The sequence below is a fragment of the Nicotiana tabacum genome, chromosome 4, assembly GCF_000715075.1.
Source record: "Nicotiana tabacum cultivar K326 chromosome 4, ASM71507v2, whole genome shotgun sequence".
In the NCBI taxonomy this organism is placed as follows: domain Eukaryota; kingdom Viridiplantae; phylum Streptophyta; class Magnoliopsida; order Solanales; family Solanaceae; genus Nicotiana; species Nicotiana tabacum.
In genome coordinates this window covers 32,052,344-32,069,758 of record NC_134083.1, presented here as the reverse complement: position 1 = coordinate 32,069,758, position 17,415 = coordinate 32,052,344, and the positions used below count along the sequence as shown (strand labels likewise).

The window sequence follows — 17,415 nt, the reverse complement described above, 5'->3', positions numbered from 1 at the left end:
GGGTAGACCAGTACAGCAGGGTCAGCAGCCCATGCTTACCGGACCAGTTGCTCCACCAGTAGTCCGACCACCAATAAGTGGAGGACAAGTGGGTAGGGGCCGTCCTAGAGGTGGAGGTCAACCAGTTGGCACTCCAACTCGGTTCTATGCTTTTCCGGCTAGACCAGATGCAGAGGCCTCAGATGCCGTGATTACATGTATCATTTCTATTTGCGGAAAAGATGCCTCAGTATTATTTGATCCAGGATCTACGTATTCATATGTGTCATCTCTATTTGCTCCATTCTTGGGTTTTTCTCGCGAGTCCTTGAGTACTCCTATTTATGTGTCCACTCCTGTGGGAGATTCTATTATTGTGAACCGGATCTACTAGTCCTGTATTATTACATTATGTGGTTATGAAACTAGAGCAGATCTCCTATTTCTTGAGATGACCGATTTTGAAATTATTCTGGGCATGGACTGGTTATCTCTATATCATGTTATTCTAGATTGTCATGCCAAAACTGTTACCTTGGCTATTCCATCTTTGCCTAGTCTGGAGTGGAAGGGTTCATCTGTTAGTTCATTTAATCGAGTTATTCCTTTTATAAAGGCTCAACACATGGTTGAGAAGGGTTATTTGGCTTATCTAGCCTATGTTCGGGATACTACTATAGAGACTCCGGCTATTGATTCAGTGCCTGTAGTTCGGGAGTTCTCCGATGTATTTTCGTCAGATCTTCCAGGTATGGCACCTGATCGTGATATTGATTTTTGTATTGACTTGGCTTCAGATACCCGGCCTATATCTATCCCACCATATCGCATGGCTCCGAAAGAATTGAAAGAATTAAAAGAACAGCTTGAAGAGTTACTAGACAAAGGGTTCGTCAGACCGAGTGTATCGCCTTGGGGTGCACCGGTATTATTTGTGAAGAAGAAGGATGGCACAATGCGAATGTGTATTGATTATCGCCAATTGAACAAAGTTACTATTAAGAACAAGTACCCATTGCCGTGTATTGATGACCTATTTGATCAGTTGCAGGGTGCTAGGGTGTTCTCTAAGATCGACTTGAGGTCGGGGTATCATCAGTTGAAGATTCGAGATTCGGATGTTCCGAAAACTGCTTTTCGTACTAGATATGGTCATTATGAGTTTCTGGTAATGTCTTTCGGTTTAACTAATGCCCCGGCAACGTTTATGGATTTGATAAATAGGGTATTCAGGCCATATATTGATTCGTTTGTCATTGTCTTCATTGATGATATCTTGATCTACTCGCGCAGTAAGGAGGAGCATGAGCAACATATGAGAGTAGTGCTTCAGACATTGCGGGAACAAAAGCTATATGCTAAGTTCTCCAAATGTGAGTTCTGGCCAGAGTCTGTAGCATTTTTGGGGCATATTCTATCGGGTGAGGGTATTAAGGTTGATCCCAAAAAGATTGAGGCAGTTCAGAATTAGCATCGTCCCATTTCTGCGACTGAGATCAGGAGTTTTCTGGGTTTAGCAGGTTATTATCGTCAATTCATGGAAGGTTTTTCATCTATTGCAGCGCCTTTAACCAAGACAACATTGACTACAGCATCATTGTTAGTGTTGCCTTCCGGTTCGGGGATGTATACAGTGTATTGTGACGCTTCACATGTTAGTTTGGGTTGTGTATTAATGCAGGAAAAGCGAGTTATTGCATATGCTTCACGTCAGCTGAAGCCCCACGAGAAGAATTATCCAGTGCATGATTTGGAGTTAGCTGCGATTGTTCACGCTCTTAAGATTTGGAGGCATTATCTTTATGGGTTGTCCTGTGAAGTTTATACTGATCATCGCAGTTTGCAGCATTTGTTCAAGCAGATGGACCTAAATTTTAGGCAGCGCAGATTGTTGGAATTACTGAAAGATTATGATATTACTATCCTATATCATCTGGGTAAAGAAAATGTGGTTGCAGATGCCTTGAGTAGAAAGGCGGAGAATATGGGTAGTTTGGATTTCATTTCAGCAGAAGAGAGGCCATTAGCTTTAGATATTCAGTCCTTGGCCAACAGACTTGTGCGACTGGATATTTTAGAGCCCAGCCGAGTTCTTGCATGTGTTGTGGCCCAGTCTTCACTATTTGAGCAGATCAAGGCTCGCCAGTATGATGATCCACACTTGATGGTTCTTCGAGAAACGGTGCTACGAGGTGGTGCCAAAGAATTTGCTATTGGTGCGGATGGTGTTCTGTGACTCCATGGTCGTCTATGTGTTCCTAATGTGGATGGACTGAGGAAAACGATCCTAGAGGAGGCACACAGTACCAGGTACTCTATTCATCCTGGTGCTATGAAGATGTATCGTGATCTAAGGCAACATTATTGGTGGCGGCGAATGAAAAAGGAAATAGTCGAGTATGTAGCTAGGCGTCTGAATTTCCAGCAAGTTAAATATTAGCACCAGAGGCCAGGTGGCCTACTTCAACAGATGACTATACGAGAGTGGAAATGGGAACGAATTACTATGGACTTTGTAGTTGGGTTGTCATGGACCTTGAGGAAGTTTGATGCAATTTGGGTGATTGTTGACAGGTTGACCAAGTCGGCACACTTTATTCCGGTTGTGATTACATATACTTCAGAGAGGTTGGCCCAGATATACATCCAGGAGATAGTTCGGTTGCACGGTGTGCCAATTTCTATCATATCAGATAGAGGCCCTCAGTTTACTTTACATTTCTGGAGAGCAGTACAGAGTGAATTGGGGACCCGTGTAGAGCTCAGCATAACTTTTCATCCGTAGACTGACGGGCAGTCAGAGCGGACAATTCAGATTTTGGAGGATATGCTCAGGGCATGTGTGATTGACTTTGGAGGTCAGTCGGATCGTTTCTTGCCTTTGTCCGAGTATGCTTATAATAATAGTTACCAATCTAGCATTGAGATGACTCCATTTGAAGCTTTATATGGTCGGTGATGTCGTTCGCCCATCGAGTGGTTTGGGCCCGGTGAGGCTAAGTTATATGGTATTGATTTGGTAAAGGATGCCTTGGAAAAGGTAAAGTTGATTCAGGAGCGACTTCGTACAGCACAGTCCAGACAGAAGAGCTACGCAGATCAAAAAGCGCGTGATTTATCATTTATGGTAGGTGGAAAAGTTCTCTTGAAGGTTTCGCCGATGAAGAGAATCATGAGATTTGGGAAAAGGGAGAAATTGAGCCCAAGGTTTATAGGCTCATTTGAGGTGTTGAGACGAGTTGGGGAGGTTGCTTATGAGCTTGCATTGCCTCCCAGTATATCGGAAGTTCATCCGGTTTTCCATGTATCTATGCTCCGAAAGTATCATGTTGACCTGTCACATGTGTTGGACTTCAACACAGTTCAGCTAGATAAGAGTTTGTAATATGAAGAAGAGCCATTTGCTATTGTTGATAAACAGGTTCGCCAGTTGAGGTCCAAGAGGATTTTTGCAGTAAAGGTCCAGTGGAGGGGTTAACCAGTCGAGGAAGCGACTTGGGAGGCCGAGGAGGACATGCGGAGAAAATATCCACACTTATTTAGCACTCCATGTATTATTCTAAACTCGTTCGAGGACGAACGTTTGTTTAAGAGGTGGAGAATGTAATGATCTAACCGGTCATTTTAACTTTTAGAAATCCATTCCTTAAAATAAAACTCCCTGAACATGCTTTTATTAATTTATGACTCGTGGGGATGGTTGGTTCGAGATTTGGAAGTGTTTGGGTTGAAATCGGAACACTTGATTCCTTAAGTTGGCTTTAAATGGCCAAGTTTGATTTCGGTCAACATTTTGAGAAAACGACCCCAGAATCGGGATTTGACGGTTCCAATAGGCTCGTATGATAATTTTGGACTTAGGCGTATGTCCGAATCGGGTTTTGAATAACCCGGGAGTATTTTGACGCTTAATAGTAAAATCGACTATTTGAAGGTTTAAAATTCTTTAAATTTATTTGGAGTAGATTTTTGAGTAATTGAAGTCTGTTTAGAATTTCGAGTTTGGGAATAGTTCCATATATTGATTTAAGACTTGCACGCAAAATTTCGTGTCATTCCGAGTAGTTTAAGTATATTTTGGCGCATTGAAAGTAAATTGAAGAACTTGAAATTCTTAAGTTTGAATCGATTTGGTTTAGGGTATGATTCTTAGATTTGATGTTGTTTTACGCGTTCCGAGAATTCGAGCGAGTCCATTTTATAATTACAAACCTGTTAGTATGTTCGAGCGGGCCCCCCGGGGTCCCGAGTGTTAACCGGACGAGGCTCGGACCAATTTTGGGAAATTGAGCAAGGACTGAAGCTCCCAGCTACTGTCATAATCGCACCTGCGCTTGGACAGCCGCAGGTGCGAGCCACCAATCGCAGGTGCGAATGAGAGAAGCCTGCCTATCCATGAGGTTAGTCTCAACTGTACCTCGTCACTACTCCACTAAGGTTAGTCTTGATACTTATTGGGTACCAACCGTGGTGTACTCATACTACACTTCTGCATATTTTTTTTTGCAGAATCGGGTATTGGAGCTATCGTACTCGGACAGAGTTAAAGTGTGATCGCAAGGATTCAAGGTAGAGCTACTTGGTCGTCGCAGTCCCTTGAAGACTTTTTATTTTATTGTACTGTTAATTATTAATCAAACAGTATTGAGTATTCGATCCTTGAGATCATTTCATGTATTCAGTTAGAGTTCGTGATTCAGTATTACCAATCTTGGGAGGTTGTTATATTTGTAATTATTTTCGCTGTTGGTTTATGTATAAAAAAAATTGGCTTGAATTATTATAAAATCGGCTTACCTAATCTTAGAGACTAAGTGTCATTACGACGTCTGTGGCGGGATTTTGGGTCGTGACAATATATTATTTTGGTATACAATATAAATTCGTATTTTTCGCTAGTTCAACTCAATTTCAACACAAAATTCTAAAATATATTCCAAAATCTCCACCAAATTGATTCAAAATATAATCACAACATCCAATCAATATTCAAGCACACTCCAATCACAACTGGATTGAGGTAACTACAAACTCAACAAATCCAATTAATAAATTTCAAGATCCTTCAATGGTGGATTTAATTTTCTCACAATAAAACATTCAAAAATTAGCATTAACATCATATTCTACACATCAAAGAATAATACCCAATAAATTCCAACAGCAAATACTTCAAACACACATAAAAATTCAAATCTTAGTTAGATAGAGCATATTATTTTTTATTTTACTTTGAGGAGATAAAATGAATTATGAAGCATAAATAAAAAAAAGTGGGTGATGGGAGCAAGAAAATATGTACAATACAATTAACATATAAATGCTATCTTTTTTGTGATTGAACTTCCGATTTGAAAATTGTAATTTTCCATTGAGCAAAAGAGGAAAATCAATTTTGAAACTTTTTAAAAGTGTTTTCTGCTTCTCCTTGAGAAATGGGTGGCGACAACAACTAGAATTGATGTCGTGATGCAAAAAGGAAAGCTAATTATGTATTGGGTTGGGCGGGTAATTATTTGTAATAAAATAGGTATTTTATGTAATTACTTTTAAAATGAATATATACCAGTAATTATTTTTGATTAATTAGGTAGGTATATAGGGTAGTTTCCATCTTTATCAAGGACTAGATCACAAAATGGCCCCCCCAATTATGTCTAATTACTTTTTGTTTCATTCTCAATACGTTAAAGGATCGTTTGGTTGATATTTGGAATAATGCAGTATTTGGTTGCCTACATAAAAGAAGAAGAAGTTATCTTGCATAATTAGTGATAGTGTATGGTTGACGGTATTAAGTAATACATGCATTACGGGAATTTATGTATTACTAGTCTTATGATATGCGCGAAATCTAATTCAGTATAAAAATAATATGCTTTCATTATAAAATTAATTTTTTTTTGAAAATATAAGTTACTGAAAATAATAAATATTGATCATATTTAGCTTGTCCATTAAATGAGAAATACGACTTTAAGTTTTGGTGTTTCCGCCAGCTATCGAAGTTATCTAATTGACCTTTTTTGAACTCTTAATATTTATTTCAACATTTTATTTAACTTTTAAATTTTATAATTTTAAAATTTTAGTATTTTTATGCTAATTATGTTTTAATTTTATGGTAAGAACTCAAATAAGCGCCTACATCAAGTGTACGAGGTTCTTTAATTATGTTTCCAAATATTACATAATTCTAGGACTTCCTATATATTTCAAATATGGAAAAATTTAGTAATTACAATTTTAGTAGTTTTTTATTTTCAATGTCCTAAATATTAGGAAAAATTTATTAAATGACTTGTGTCTAGTGTAAACTTTATTTTTATAAAGGGTAAAAAAGGCGAAGGATATTTTATTAAGACACTCGTGCTTTTAATATAGTATATAAATATAGATAGATAGATAAATTTTATGTACAATAGAATGTAGAATAAGAATGTGTACTAGCAATATTAGAGAGAGAGAGTGTGTTGCCAATATTTTTCAACTAAGAGCGAGGACTATTAACATCCCCAAACAAATGCATGGAACTTTTCCTAGAGTTCATATATTGGACTTCAAGATGTCTCCGAGAGTGGCAATGACAACAATAAGTTAATACCTCTAAAAAGCGATAAGGATCCACAAGCAATATTTTAAAAGACATTTTCGGGGAGAGTCCTGGGGCGAGGCGCACCAAAAACGCTCTGAGGTGCTGGTGTGGAGTGAAAATCTCAAGAGGCATACGCCCAACAATTTAGCGTATGCCCGGGCGTACATCCGGATATTTACGATGCATTTTTTAGTGAGACGTAAGCCCCAGAGACTTTATCAATTCAAACAAAATTTATTGAATAAGTCCTTCATATATACCCAAATTCTCAAAAGTTAGCTTGGTAGTTACTCAAAAAAATTTAAAAAGGAACTGAAATGTATTAAATTTAAAAGTCAAGACCTTTTTTATTGATTGAAACCCTAATTCATGGACTTTTTCAATTCTTTATCCGCTAGTCTGCTAATATCTTATTCAATATTTTTTACAAATACAAAGAGAACTACATTCTCCTTCATAGCAGCAAGTTCAAAGTTCAAATTGCAGGTTAGTAATCCTTTTTGTCCCTCCATGTAGAATTTTTTTTTTCTGACTCAAGTTATTGTGCTTCTAATTAGCATATAATAGATTGTTTTGACTAGTTTTTTGTGGGGATGGAGCACATCTATATATATATATATTTTTCGCATATTTATATTTTTCTTCAATTTTAATGCAATTTTACCCGTTTATAAATATTTACCGTAATTATATTATTTTATAAAATATTAAAAATTAAATATCCATGGGGCTTACGCCCCGTGCCTCGGGGCTTACGCCTCGCCTTATGCTCACGCCTTTTAAAACACTGTCCACGAGTAAACCAATTAGAAGAATGGCAGAATCAAATTTTGAACAAAGCATTCACAGGAATCAGGATATGAGTCATTGACAATAAAAAGCAAAGAAAAATGAAAAAAAACACCACACAACTAGAAGGGCTGTTAAACCAGAAATACTGCAGAAATTTCTCAAAATTTCCACCTGGATTACAAGAACAAGGTGAAAGATAAATAACAAACATCTAGCTCTTGCTTTCTCTTCCTTGTTTTCACGCTCGAACTGCTAATATAAGACATGCTACAGAGACATTACAAGCCAATAATATAATTCTTGTGGCAGCAAAATGCTTATCTTTTGATTAACTTCATTCTGGCACGCTCTTAATGCTTTTAAGCACATATCAAGAGAATTCATGTGACAGCTTTTTGAGTGTCTGTTACATTTTCATCTTGGCCTATATCTCATATACCTTTTGACTCTAAGATATAGTATACAAAAATGAACATTTCCCTAGAACCTGTGTACCATGACTGTTGCAAAAGAATTTGAAGATATACATCCTTTTATATGTACGACCAGAGACCACAGTATCCCGCCATACTGCATGACCTCCGTCTGCAGGTGTTGGCATCAATACCACAATTATCATCACTGAAACATCGATGATCAGCACGAGTATCAGGGATGTGGCAAGCACTTTCAAGTCGCCTTTCATTTGATTCATGGTGAATCATAGCAGCTGGACAAACTCGAAGTGACATGGCACTGGTTCGTTTTATCTGCTCTCCGTTCTACACAAGTTAAATAAATCATCATTCTTTGAGCTCATGTTTATCTGCTTTTACTAGCGTAAATGACAAAAGTTGTGCAATCAACTAAGCAAGAACTTGTGAACAGACCAAAAACAACGGGAAAGACAAAGGTAGACACACTCAGCAACATGACAAGAACAAACGGACCAAGTCCTTTGTAAGTTATCAAGCAATGTTCTGCTACTTGATAAAAATCATGATCCTATTTTCTTTAAATGTATCTCGTTAATGTACTAGTAAAGAGAGACTTTGTGAGTCCATGAGAATATAGGTAAAACCTATTTCAGTTAATCAGTTGACCCAATTATAACCCAGAGTTCATAACTAACCATTTTGCCAGCAATGTGGAGCCATAATTTGTTTCCTCCCCCCCACAATAGAACTTGTCTGAGGAAAACACATGAAAAATTGTTAAAAAAGGAGAACCCATGGGACTGCCAACTAGCAGTCAACCACCTACAGAACTCTAATGGTTACCAATTGACCACAACTGATTACCATCAAATTTCTAGTCTAGGTTGAGACGGCCTAATAATGTTTAGAAAACATTCTTATAGGAAAGAAAATAAAGTGCTTTTACTGGCCTTCGATTAAGAAAACGCCCAACTAATAGAATCTTAATCACCCAAGCCCATTTAAACTGATTGTCATAGGATAGTTTATCGAGTCTTTTCAACTTGCACTAATTGAGCACACATCTACACGATTCTCACATGCACAATGAACTTCGATCTGTAGTATTGAATTCAGAGAGAAGAAGAATAGAGAAGAGAAGACAAATTGAGCACACATCTACACGATTCTCACATGCACAATGAACTTCGATCTGTAGTATTGAATTCAAAGAGAAGAAGAATAGAGAAGAGAAGATCAGTAGCTCATTTTTGTTATGTTCAGTGATAACCGACTTAGTCCTCTTTATAGACTAAGTTGGTTATCACTCTTGTACACCTCTTAGTTATTCTAATTACACTTTAGTCCAACTAACTAATTAGCAACTACAACTACTAACTAATTAGCAACTAACTTCTTATTTCCACACTCCCCTCAAGCTGGAGGGTGAAAGACATTGAACACTCCCAGCTTGGATATCAAGGTTCTGTGCTGCTCAGTTCCCAGGTCATCACATCTGCGAGCTGTTCTTTAGTGGAAATGTACTGAGGTGTAATCAAACCATCCTTAATTTTTTCTCTCACAAAATGAGAGTCAATCTCTATATGCTTCGTTCTCTCATGATAAACTGGATTAGTTGCTATTTGCATAGCTGCTTTGCTGTCACAATGTAGTATTACTGGTTCCTTCACAGTTAAGCCCAGCTCCTTTAGTAATCCTACCAACCATACCAATTCTGAAGTTACTGCTCCCATGCTTCTATATTCTGCCTCAGCAGAACTCCTGCTCACAGTTGGTTGTTTCTTGGATTTCCAGGAGATCAATGAGTCTCCTAGTTTTATCACATATCCAGTTACAGACCTTCTTGTGTTTGGGCAAGCTGCCCAATCTGCATCACAATAGGCTGTAACACTTTCAATGATCCTTTCTTCAATAATATCCCCATTCCTGGTGAACCTTTAATGTACCTCACAACTCTCAGTGCAGCATCTAAATGCAATTGCTTTGGATGCTGCATGAATTGACTTAGAACTTGAACTGCAAAACATATGTCTGGTCTGGTAATAGTGAGGTAAATGAGTTTCCCTATTAGTTTCTGATAGCTTACAATGTCTTGCAACTCCTCATCTCCTTTAGTCCCTGCATGTTTATCATATTCAACAGTTGTCAATTTTTGGTTTTGTTCCAATGGTGAGCTAGCTGGTTTAGCCCCACTTAACCCAACTCCTGAAATCAGCTGAAGAGCATACTTCCTTTGATTAAGTATGACTCATGTTGCTAACCTCATGAGCTCAATTCTCAGGAAGTATCTAAGTTCACCTAGATCCTTCAACTTGAAATGTTTGTGTAGGGTTGATTTTGCTTCTTCCACCAATGTGTTGTTGCTGCCAGTAATCAACAGATCATCCACATATACAAGGATGATCAGCAGTTCTGCACTTGTCTTCTTTGTGAACAAGGAATGATCATAGGCACTTTGAGAATACCCTGCACCTATCAGGGCATCAGTCAATTTTATGTTCCACTGTCTCGATGCCTGTTTGAGACCATAAAGAGACTTAAGTAGTCTGCAAACTTTATACTCCCCCTGCCTATGGAATCCCTGAGGCAAATCCATGTAAACCTCCTCATACAAATCACCTTGCAAGAAGGCATTGATTACATCCATTTGAGACAAAGCCCATCCTTTAGAGTCTGCTAGGTTTATCACAGTTCTGACTGTTACCATTTTGGCAACAGGTGAAAATATTTCATGGTAATCTAACCCCTCCTGTTGTGTATATCCTTTGGCAACAAGCCTGGCTTTGAATCTATCTACTTCACCATTGGCTTTGTGTTTGATCTTGTACACCCACTTTGAGCCAATAGTTTGCTTTCCTGGAGGCAGGTCTACTATTTCCCAGGTCTTGTTTTCTTCAAGTGCCAGAATCTCTTGCTTCATTGCTTCTATCCACATGCCATCTTGAGAAGCTTCCTGAAAGGACTTTGGTTCCATCTGAGCTGAGAATGACCCAAGATAGCATTGGTAGTGTTCTGATAAGTGATCATAGCTCACATAATTGGAAACTGGATAGAGGCTAGTTCCTTTTGGTTTACATGAAGTCACATAATCTTTGAGCCATACTGCTGGTTTTATTGTTCTTGTTGACTTTCTGCTCCCAGTAGGCTGTGGCACAACTGATGACATTGGTTCTGTGAGAAGGCACGGGAGAAAATATGTTATTGATATTGGATCATAAATACAATACAAGAGGTCCCTATTTATAGCTATACACTACAAGGAGATATTACTCCTCTTCCAATGTGGGACAAAACTACACTATACATATCTATAAACTAACACTCCCCTCAAGCCGGTACATACACATGTACCTAATACGAGAACCAGTAAGAGACTTAGTGAAAATATCTGCTAGTTGATCATTTGACTTTACAAACTTTGTAACAATATCTCCTGAAAGTATTTTTTCTCTGACAAAGTGACAGTCGATCTCAATGTGTTTAGTCCTCTCATGAAACACCGGATTTGACGCAATATGAAGAGCAACTTGGTTATCACACACTAGTTTCATCTTGCTGATTTCTCCGAACTTTAACTCCTTGAGCAACTGCTTGACCCAAACTAACTCACACGTCGCCATAGCCATGGCCCGATATTCGGCTTCGGCGCTAGATCGAGCAACTACATTCTGTTTCTTGCTCTTCCACGAGACCAAATTACCTCCTACTAGAACACAATATCCAGACGTAGAACGTCTATCAAAAGGTGATCCTGCCCAATCAGCATCTGTGTACCCAACAATGTGCTCGTGGCCTCGATCCTCGAATAGTAATCCTTTGCCTGGAGCTAACTTTATATACCGAAGAATGCGAACAACTGCATCCCAGTGACTATCACAGGGAGAATCCATAAACTGACTTACAACACTCACCGGAAAAGAAATGTCAGGTCTAGTCACTGTGAGGTAATTCAATTTGCCAACCAACCTCCTATATCTCGTAGGGTCTCTAAGAGGCTCCCCCTGTCCAGGCAGAAGCTTAGCATTCGAATCCATAGGAGAGTCAATAGGTCTGCAACCCATCATTCCAGTCTCCTCAAGAATGTCTAAGGCATACTTCCGCTGTGAAATAACAATACCTGAGCTACACTGAGCGACCTCAATACCTAGAAAATACTTCAATCTGCCCAGATCCTTAGTCTGGAAGTGCTGAAAGAGATGTTGCTTCAGATTAGTAATACCATCCTGATCATTACCAGTAATAACAATATCATCAACATAAACCACTAGATAAATACACAGATTAGGAGCAGAATGCCGATAAAACACAGAGTGATCAGCCTCACTACGAGTCATGCCGAACTCCTGAATAATTGTGCTGAACTTACCAAACCAAGCTCGAGGGGACTGTTTCAAACCATATAGTGACCTGCGCAATCTGCACACACAACCATTAAACTCCCCCTGAGCAACAAAACCAGGTGGTTGCTCCATATAAATTTCTTCCTCAAGATCACCGTGGAGAAAAAGCATTCTTAATGTCTAACTGATAAAGAGGCCAATGACGTACAGCAGCCATGGACAAAAAGAGACGAACAGATGCTACTTTAGCCACGAGAGAGAAAATATCACTATAATCAAGCCCAAAAATCTGAGTATATCCTTTTGCAACAAGACGAGCCTTAAGCCGATCAACCTGGCCATCCGGGCCGACTTTGACTGCATAAACCCAACGACAACCAACAGTAGACTTACCTGCAGGAAGAGGAACAAGCTCCCAAGTATCACTCGCATGTAAAGCAGACATCTCGTCAATCATAGCATGTCGCCATCCTGGATGAGATAGTGCCTCACCTGTAGACTTAGGGATAGAAACAGTGGACAAAGAAGATATAAAAGCATAATGTGGTGACGACAGACGATGATAACTTAAACCGACATAGTGGGGATTAGGATTAAGTGTGGATCGTACACCTTTGCGGAGTGCAATTGGTTGACTAAGAGGAGACAAGTCCGCAGTAGGTGCAGAATCTGATGCGGGGCATGAATCACCTGTGCTTGATGCTAGATGTGGACGACGATGATAAGTCAAGAGTGGTGGAGCTGCAGAAGGTTGAACTGGATTATGTGGAGGAACTGGAGCTATAGGTGGTGGAGCTACAACCGGAGCTATAGGTGGTGGAGCTACAACTGGAGCTATAGGTGGTGGAGCAGGAGTGACTGAATCTCCAAAAGATGAAACTGGTAGTACCTCAGAAATATCTAAGTGATGACCCGTACTTGTGAAGTATGATTGGGTTTCAAAGAAGGTAACATCAGCGGACATAAGGTACCGCTGGAGGTCAGAAGAGTAGCATCGATACCCCTTTTGTGTTCTCGAGAAACCCAGAAATAGGCACTTAAGAGCACGAGGAGCTAACTTATCTGTTCCTGGAGTAAGGTTATGGACAAAACAAGTGCTTCCAAAGATACGGGGTGGAAGAGAGAACAAAGGTAAATGGGGAAACATGACAGAGAATGGAACTTGGTTCTGGATAGCTGAAGATGGCATACGATTAATAAGATAGCAAGATGTAAGAACGGCATCCCCCAAAAACGCAACAGAGCATGAGATTGTATGAGTAGGGTACGAGCAGTTTCAATAAGATGTCTATTCTTTCTTTCAGCTACCCCATTTTGTTGAGATGTGTACGGACAAGATGTTTGATGAATAATCCCATAAGATTTCATAAACTGCTGAAATGGGGAAGACAAATACTCTCTGGCATTATCACTACGAAATGTGCGAATAGAAACCCCAAATTGATTTTGAATTTCAGCGTGGAAGGTCTGGAAAATAGAAAACAGCTCAGATCGATTTTTTATCAAAAATATCCAAGTGCACCTGGAATAATCATCAATGAAACTGACAAAGTAGCGGAATCCTAAGGTGGAACTGACCCGACTAGGACCCCAAACATCTGAATGGACTAAAGTAAAAGGTGACTGTGCTCGATTATCAAGACGCCGAGGGAAATGGGAGCGGGTATGCTTACCGAGCTGACATGACTCACACTCTAGAGCTGACAAGTGAGATAAACCAGATACCATTTTCTGAAGTTTTGACAAACTGGGATGTCCCAACCGTTTATGTAATAAATCTGGTGAATCAGTAACAGGACAAGTTGTAGAAGGAATACAAGATGTGAGTCCATGTGATTTAGCAAGGATAAGGTAATAAAGTCCGTTTGATTCACGCCCGGTACCAATGATCCGCCCCGTACTGCGTTCCTGTATAAAAACATGGTCATCAAGAAATAAAACAGCGCATTTAAGTGATTTGGCTAAGCGACTAACAGCTATGAGATTAAAAGGACTATTGGGAACATAAATGACTGAATCTAAAGGTAAGGAAGGAAGTGGGCTTGCTTGACCTATTGCAGTTGCCATGGTTTGAGACCTATTGGCCATTGTGACTTTTGGAAGAGATTGAGAATACGAAATAGTAGTGAAAAGAGATTTGTTACCAGAAATATGATCTGATGCACCTGAATCAATGACCCAAGACTCAGAGGATGAAGATTGGGAGAAACAAGTCACGCTATTACCTGTTTGAACAACAGAAGCTATCTCAGAAGATGTCTGCTTACATGCTTTATACTGAAGGAACTCAATATACTCTGCTAAAGAAACCATCCGACTATTCAAAGCATCGGTTCCCATGTCGCTACAATTTGTAGTAGGGTTAACTTGAAATAGTGAAAATGAGTAACTACTGTGAGAAAACTGAAGAAATAGCTTGAAAAACACTGTTTACAGCAGGAAAACAGAGCACTGTTCTGCGCCGGAAACACTGTTCACGACGGAAACACTGTCGCTCGCCGGAAAATTCCAAAGTTGTCGGAATTTGTTGTAACCAGGATGGATAGACTCGGAATTCCTTTGCGAGCAAGTTGTCTTGAAGAAATATTTTCAAAAAATGGCCAGAAAGGTCACTGTTCACGCCAGAAAAATATAAAAGTGGCCGGAATTTGATTTGAATTAGATGGTAAGGCTCGGAATTTTGAAGAGAGCACACTGTCCTGAAGAAGCTTCGCGAAAAAATGGCCGGAAAGTGGCCGGAACCCTCGCCGGAAAAGTTGTTGCCGGCGCGTGGAGGAGCGTGGCGGCTTTTCTGCCGGATAAAATTTCAGGGGTTGGTAGTCGGAGGGTGATCTACCTCGTGGTGGTGTTGGTTTTAGCACAACACCGACAGAAAGTGACTTTCACTTAGACAAGCCTTAGGTCACCGGAAAAATTACACGATGACTAAGTTCTTTCTTCCCGGTTAACGCTGGAATGACGCACAGCGATCTTTTCTCACTAATGCTCTGATACCATGTGAGAAGGCACGGGAGAAAATATGTTATTGATATTGGATGATAAATACAATACAAGAGGTCCCTATTTATAGCTATACACTACAAAGAGATACAAGGAGATATTACTCCTCTTCCAATGTGGGACAAGACTACACTATACATATCTATAAACTAACAGGTTCAACTGTAGTCTCTTCATGTTCCTGTTGTTGTGGAGGATCTTGTTCACTGCTTTCTCCTGACCCAAGTTCCTCTATGTCATTTACTGCCTCATCTAGTGACATATCTAGTGCTACAGAGGAGCTGGAATCATCTGCTTCAGTGTTGTGGATTTGGTCATTTGTATTCTGAGAGGCTGTCCCCGGATCATCATCTGCTTCTGCTGCTGAATTAGGTTGATTTGTTGAGCAATCAATATCAGGGATGAACAGATTCTCAGGTTCACTGGGTAGTGCCTTGAAAGGAAAGATATCCTCTCTAAAGCTCACATCCCTACTTACAAAAAATCTATTGGATTCCAAATCATACAGTCTATATCCCTTCTGCACCTCTGAATATCCAATGAATACTGATTTCATTGCCCTGGCTGCAAATTTGTCCCCTCTTGGCAGTGTGCTGGCATAACAAAGACACCCAAATACTCTGAGATGATCTATTTTAGGTTGTTTCCCATAGAGCTTTTCATATGGAGACTTTCCACTCAGCACTGTTGTGGGCAACTTATTGATTAAATAAACTGCAGATTTGACACAATCTCCCCAAAATCTAGTAGGTATGTTGCTTTGAAATTTCAATGCTCTTGCCACCTCCAATATGTGTCTATGTTTCCTCTCTACTACTCCATTTTGCTGTGGAGTATAAGGACAACTACTTTGGTGTACTACACCCAAGGATGACAACAACTCATTGCAATTTTTATTGAAAAACTCTGTACCATTGTCAGATCTCAGTACTTTAACAGTAGTATTAAACTGATTCTTCACAAGAGAAAAGAAATCCTTCAATACTAATATTACTTCACATTAAGATTGTAGCAAACAGACCCAAGTATACCTACTATAGTCATCTACTATGGTTACAAAGTAATGCCTCTTGTCATAAGTAGCTACTTTGTATGGTCCCCACACATCTATGTGCACAAGTTGGAAAATGCAATCAGATTGATGACTACTAATAGGAAACTTCAGTCTACTCTGCTTGGCTAATGGACAAATCTCACAGTTCTTCTGCACATCTTGATTCACTTTATTCTTCAAATCTGGCAAGCATTGTAAGGAACCTGTGGATGCATGTCCCATCCTTTGATGCCACAATGCTGCATTTATTTCTTCCTTTTTGACTGATCCAGCTACTATTTCCTCCTCTTCACTTCTAATTATGTACAACCCTTCATCTTCTCTACCAATCCCCACAGCTACTATTTCCTCCTCTTCACTTCTAATTATGTACAACCCTTCATCTTCTCTACCAATCCCCAGTACCCTGCCATTGTAAAGTCCCTGAAACACACAAAAACCAGGGTAGAAGCAGGCTGAACAACATAAATCTCTAGTCAGCTTGGATATTGAAATGAGATTGAACTTAAAGTCAGGCACATGTAAAACATTCCTAATCTTCTGTCCTCCTAGTATTGTTGCATCTCCTGTGTGTACTATTTTTGATCTTCTTCCCGTAGGTATTTGAACTCCACTACTGTTTCCTCTATTAACTCTCCTTAATTTTTCTAAAACTTCCTTGCAAAAGGTGATATGGTGTGATGCTCCTGAATCTACTATCCAATCATATGATCTTGCATTAGATAATAGTGACTTTATACCTGTCATGTCATGTTTGCTGAGCCTGCTGTGTTGTTGGAACTTCCTTCCATTGATGACTTTGTTAACAGACTTACTAGGTGCATGTATTGATCCTCAATCATATAGTTCCCCTGTGGCTGATTGTTCATTGCAACTTCCTTTTCTCCATTGACATTGTTAGCATAAGATTTGGCAGGAAATTGACCTTTCTTCTTGCTTTTGAAGTCTGCTGGGTACCCAATGATCTTGTAGCAGTTTTCCTTTAAATGCCCTTTGTACCCACAGTGTTCAGAGACAAGTCCTGGCTTCTTCCCCTTCAGAAACTGATTTCCTTTTCCTGCTAACATAGTCATTGGCTCCCTATTTGTATCAACCACTCCTAATTCCCTCTGACTCTCCTCCTGCACTACAACTGCATAGGCTTGGTTCACAGTAAGGACTGGCCTTTTTAGCAACACTGCACTTCTCACATGGCTATAACTCTCATTCAGCCCCATTAAGAATTGTAGTAGCCTTTGT

The 17,415-nt window shown here is 39.5% G+C and overlaps 1 protein-coding gene across 1 annotated transcript in view; it reads right to left on the bottom strand.

The window, feature by feature from the left end:
• Nucleotides 1–7,660: 7,660 nt before the first annotated feature.
• LOC107783605 (alpha-mannosidase I MNS5) overlaps nt 7,661–17,415 on the bottom strand; it is a 37,107-nt gene continuing 27,352 nt past the window's right edge. The window contains exon 15 of the mRNA XM_075251638.1: nt 7,661–8,127. Within this exon, the coding sequence (XP_075107739.1) occupies nt 7,900–8,127 (228 nt within the window). The 3' untranslated portion in view covers nt 7,661–7,899. The remainder of the gene's footprint in view (nt 8,128–17,415) is intronic.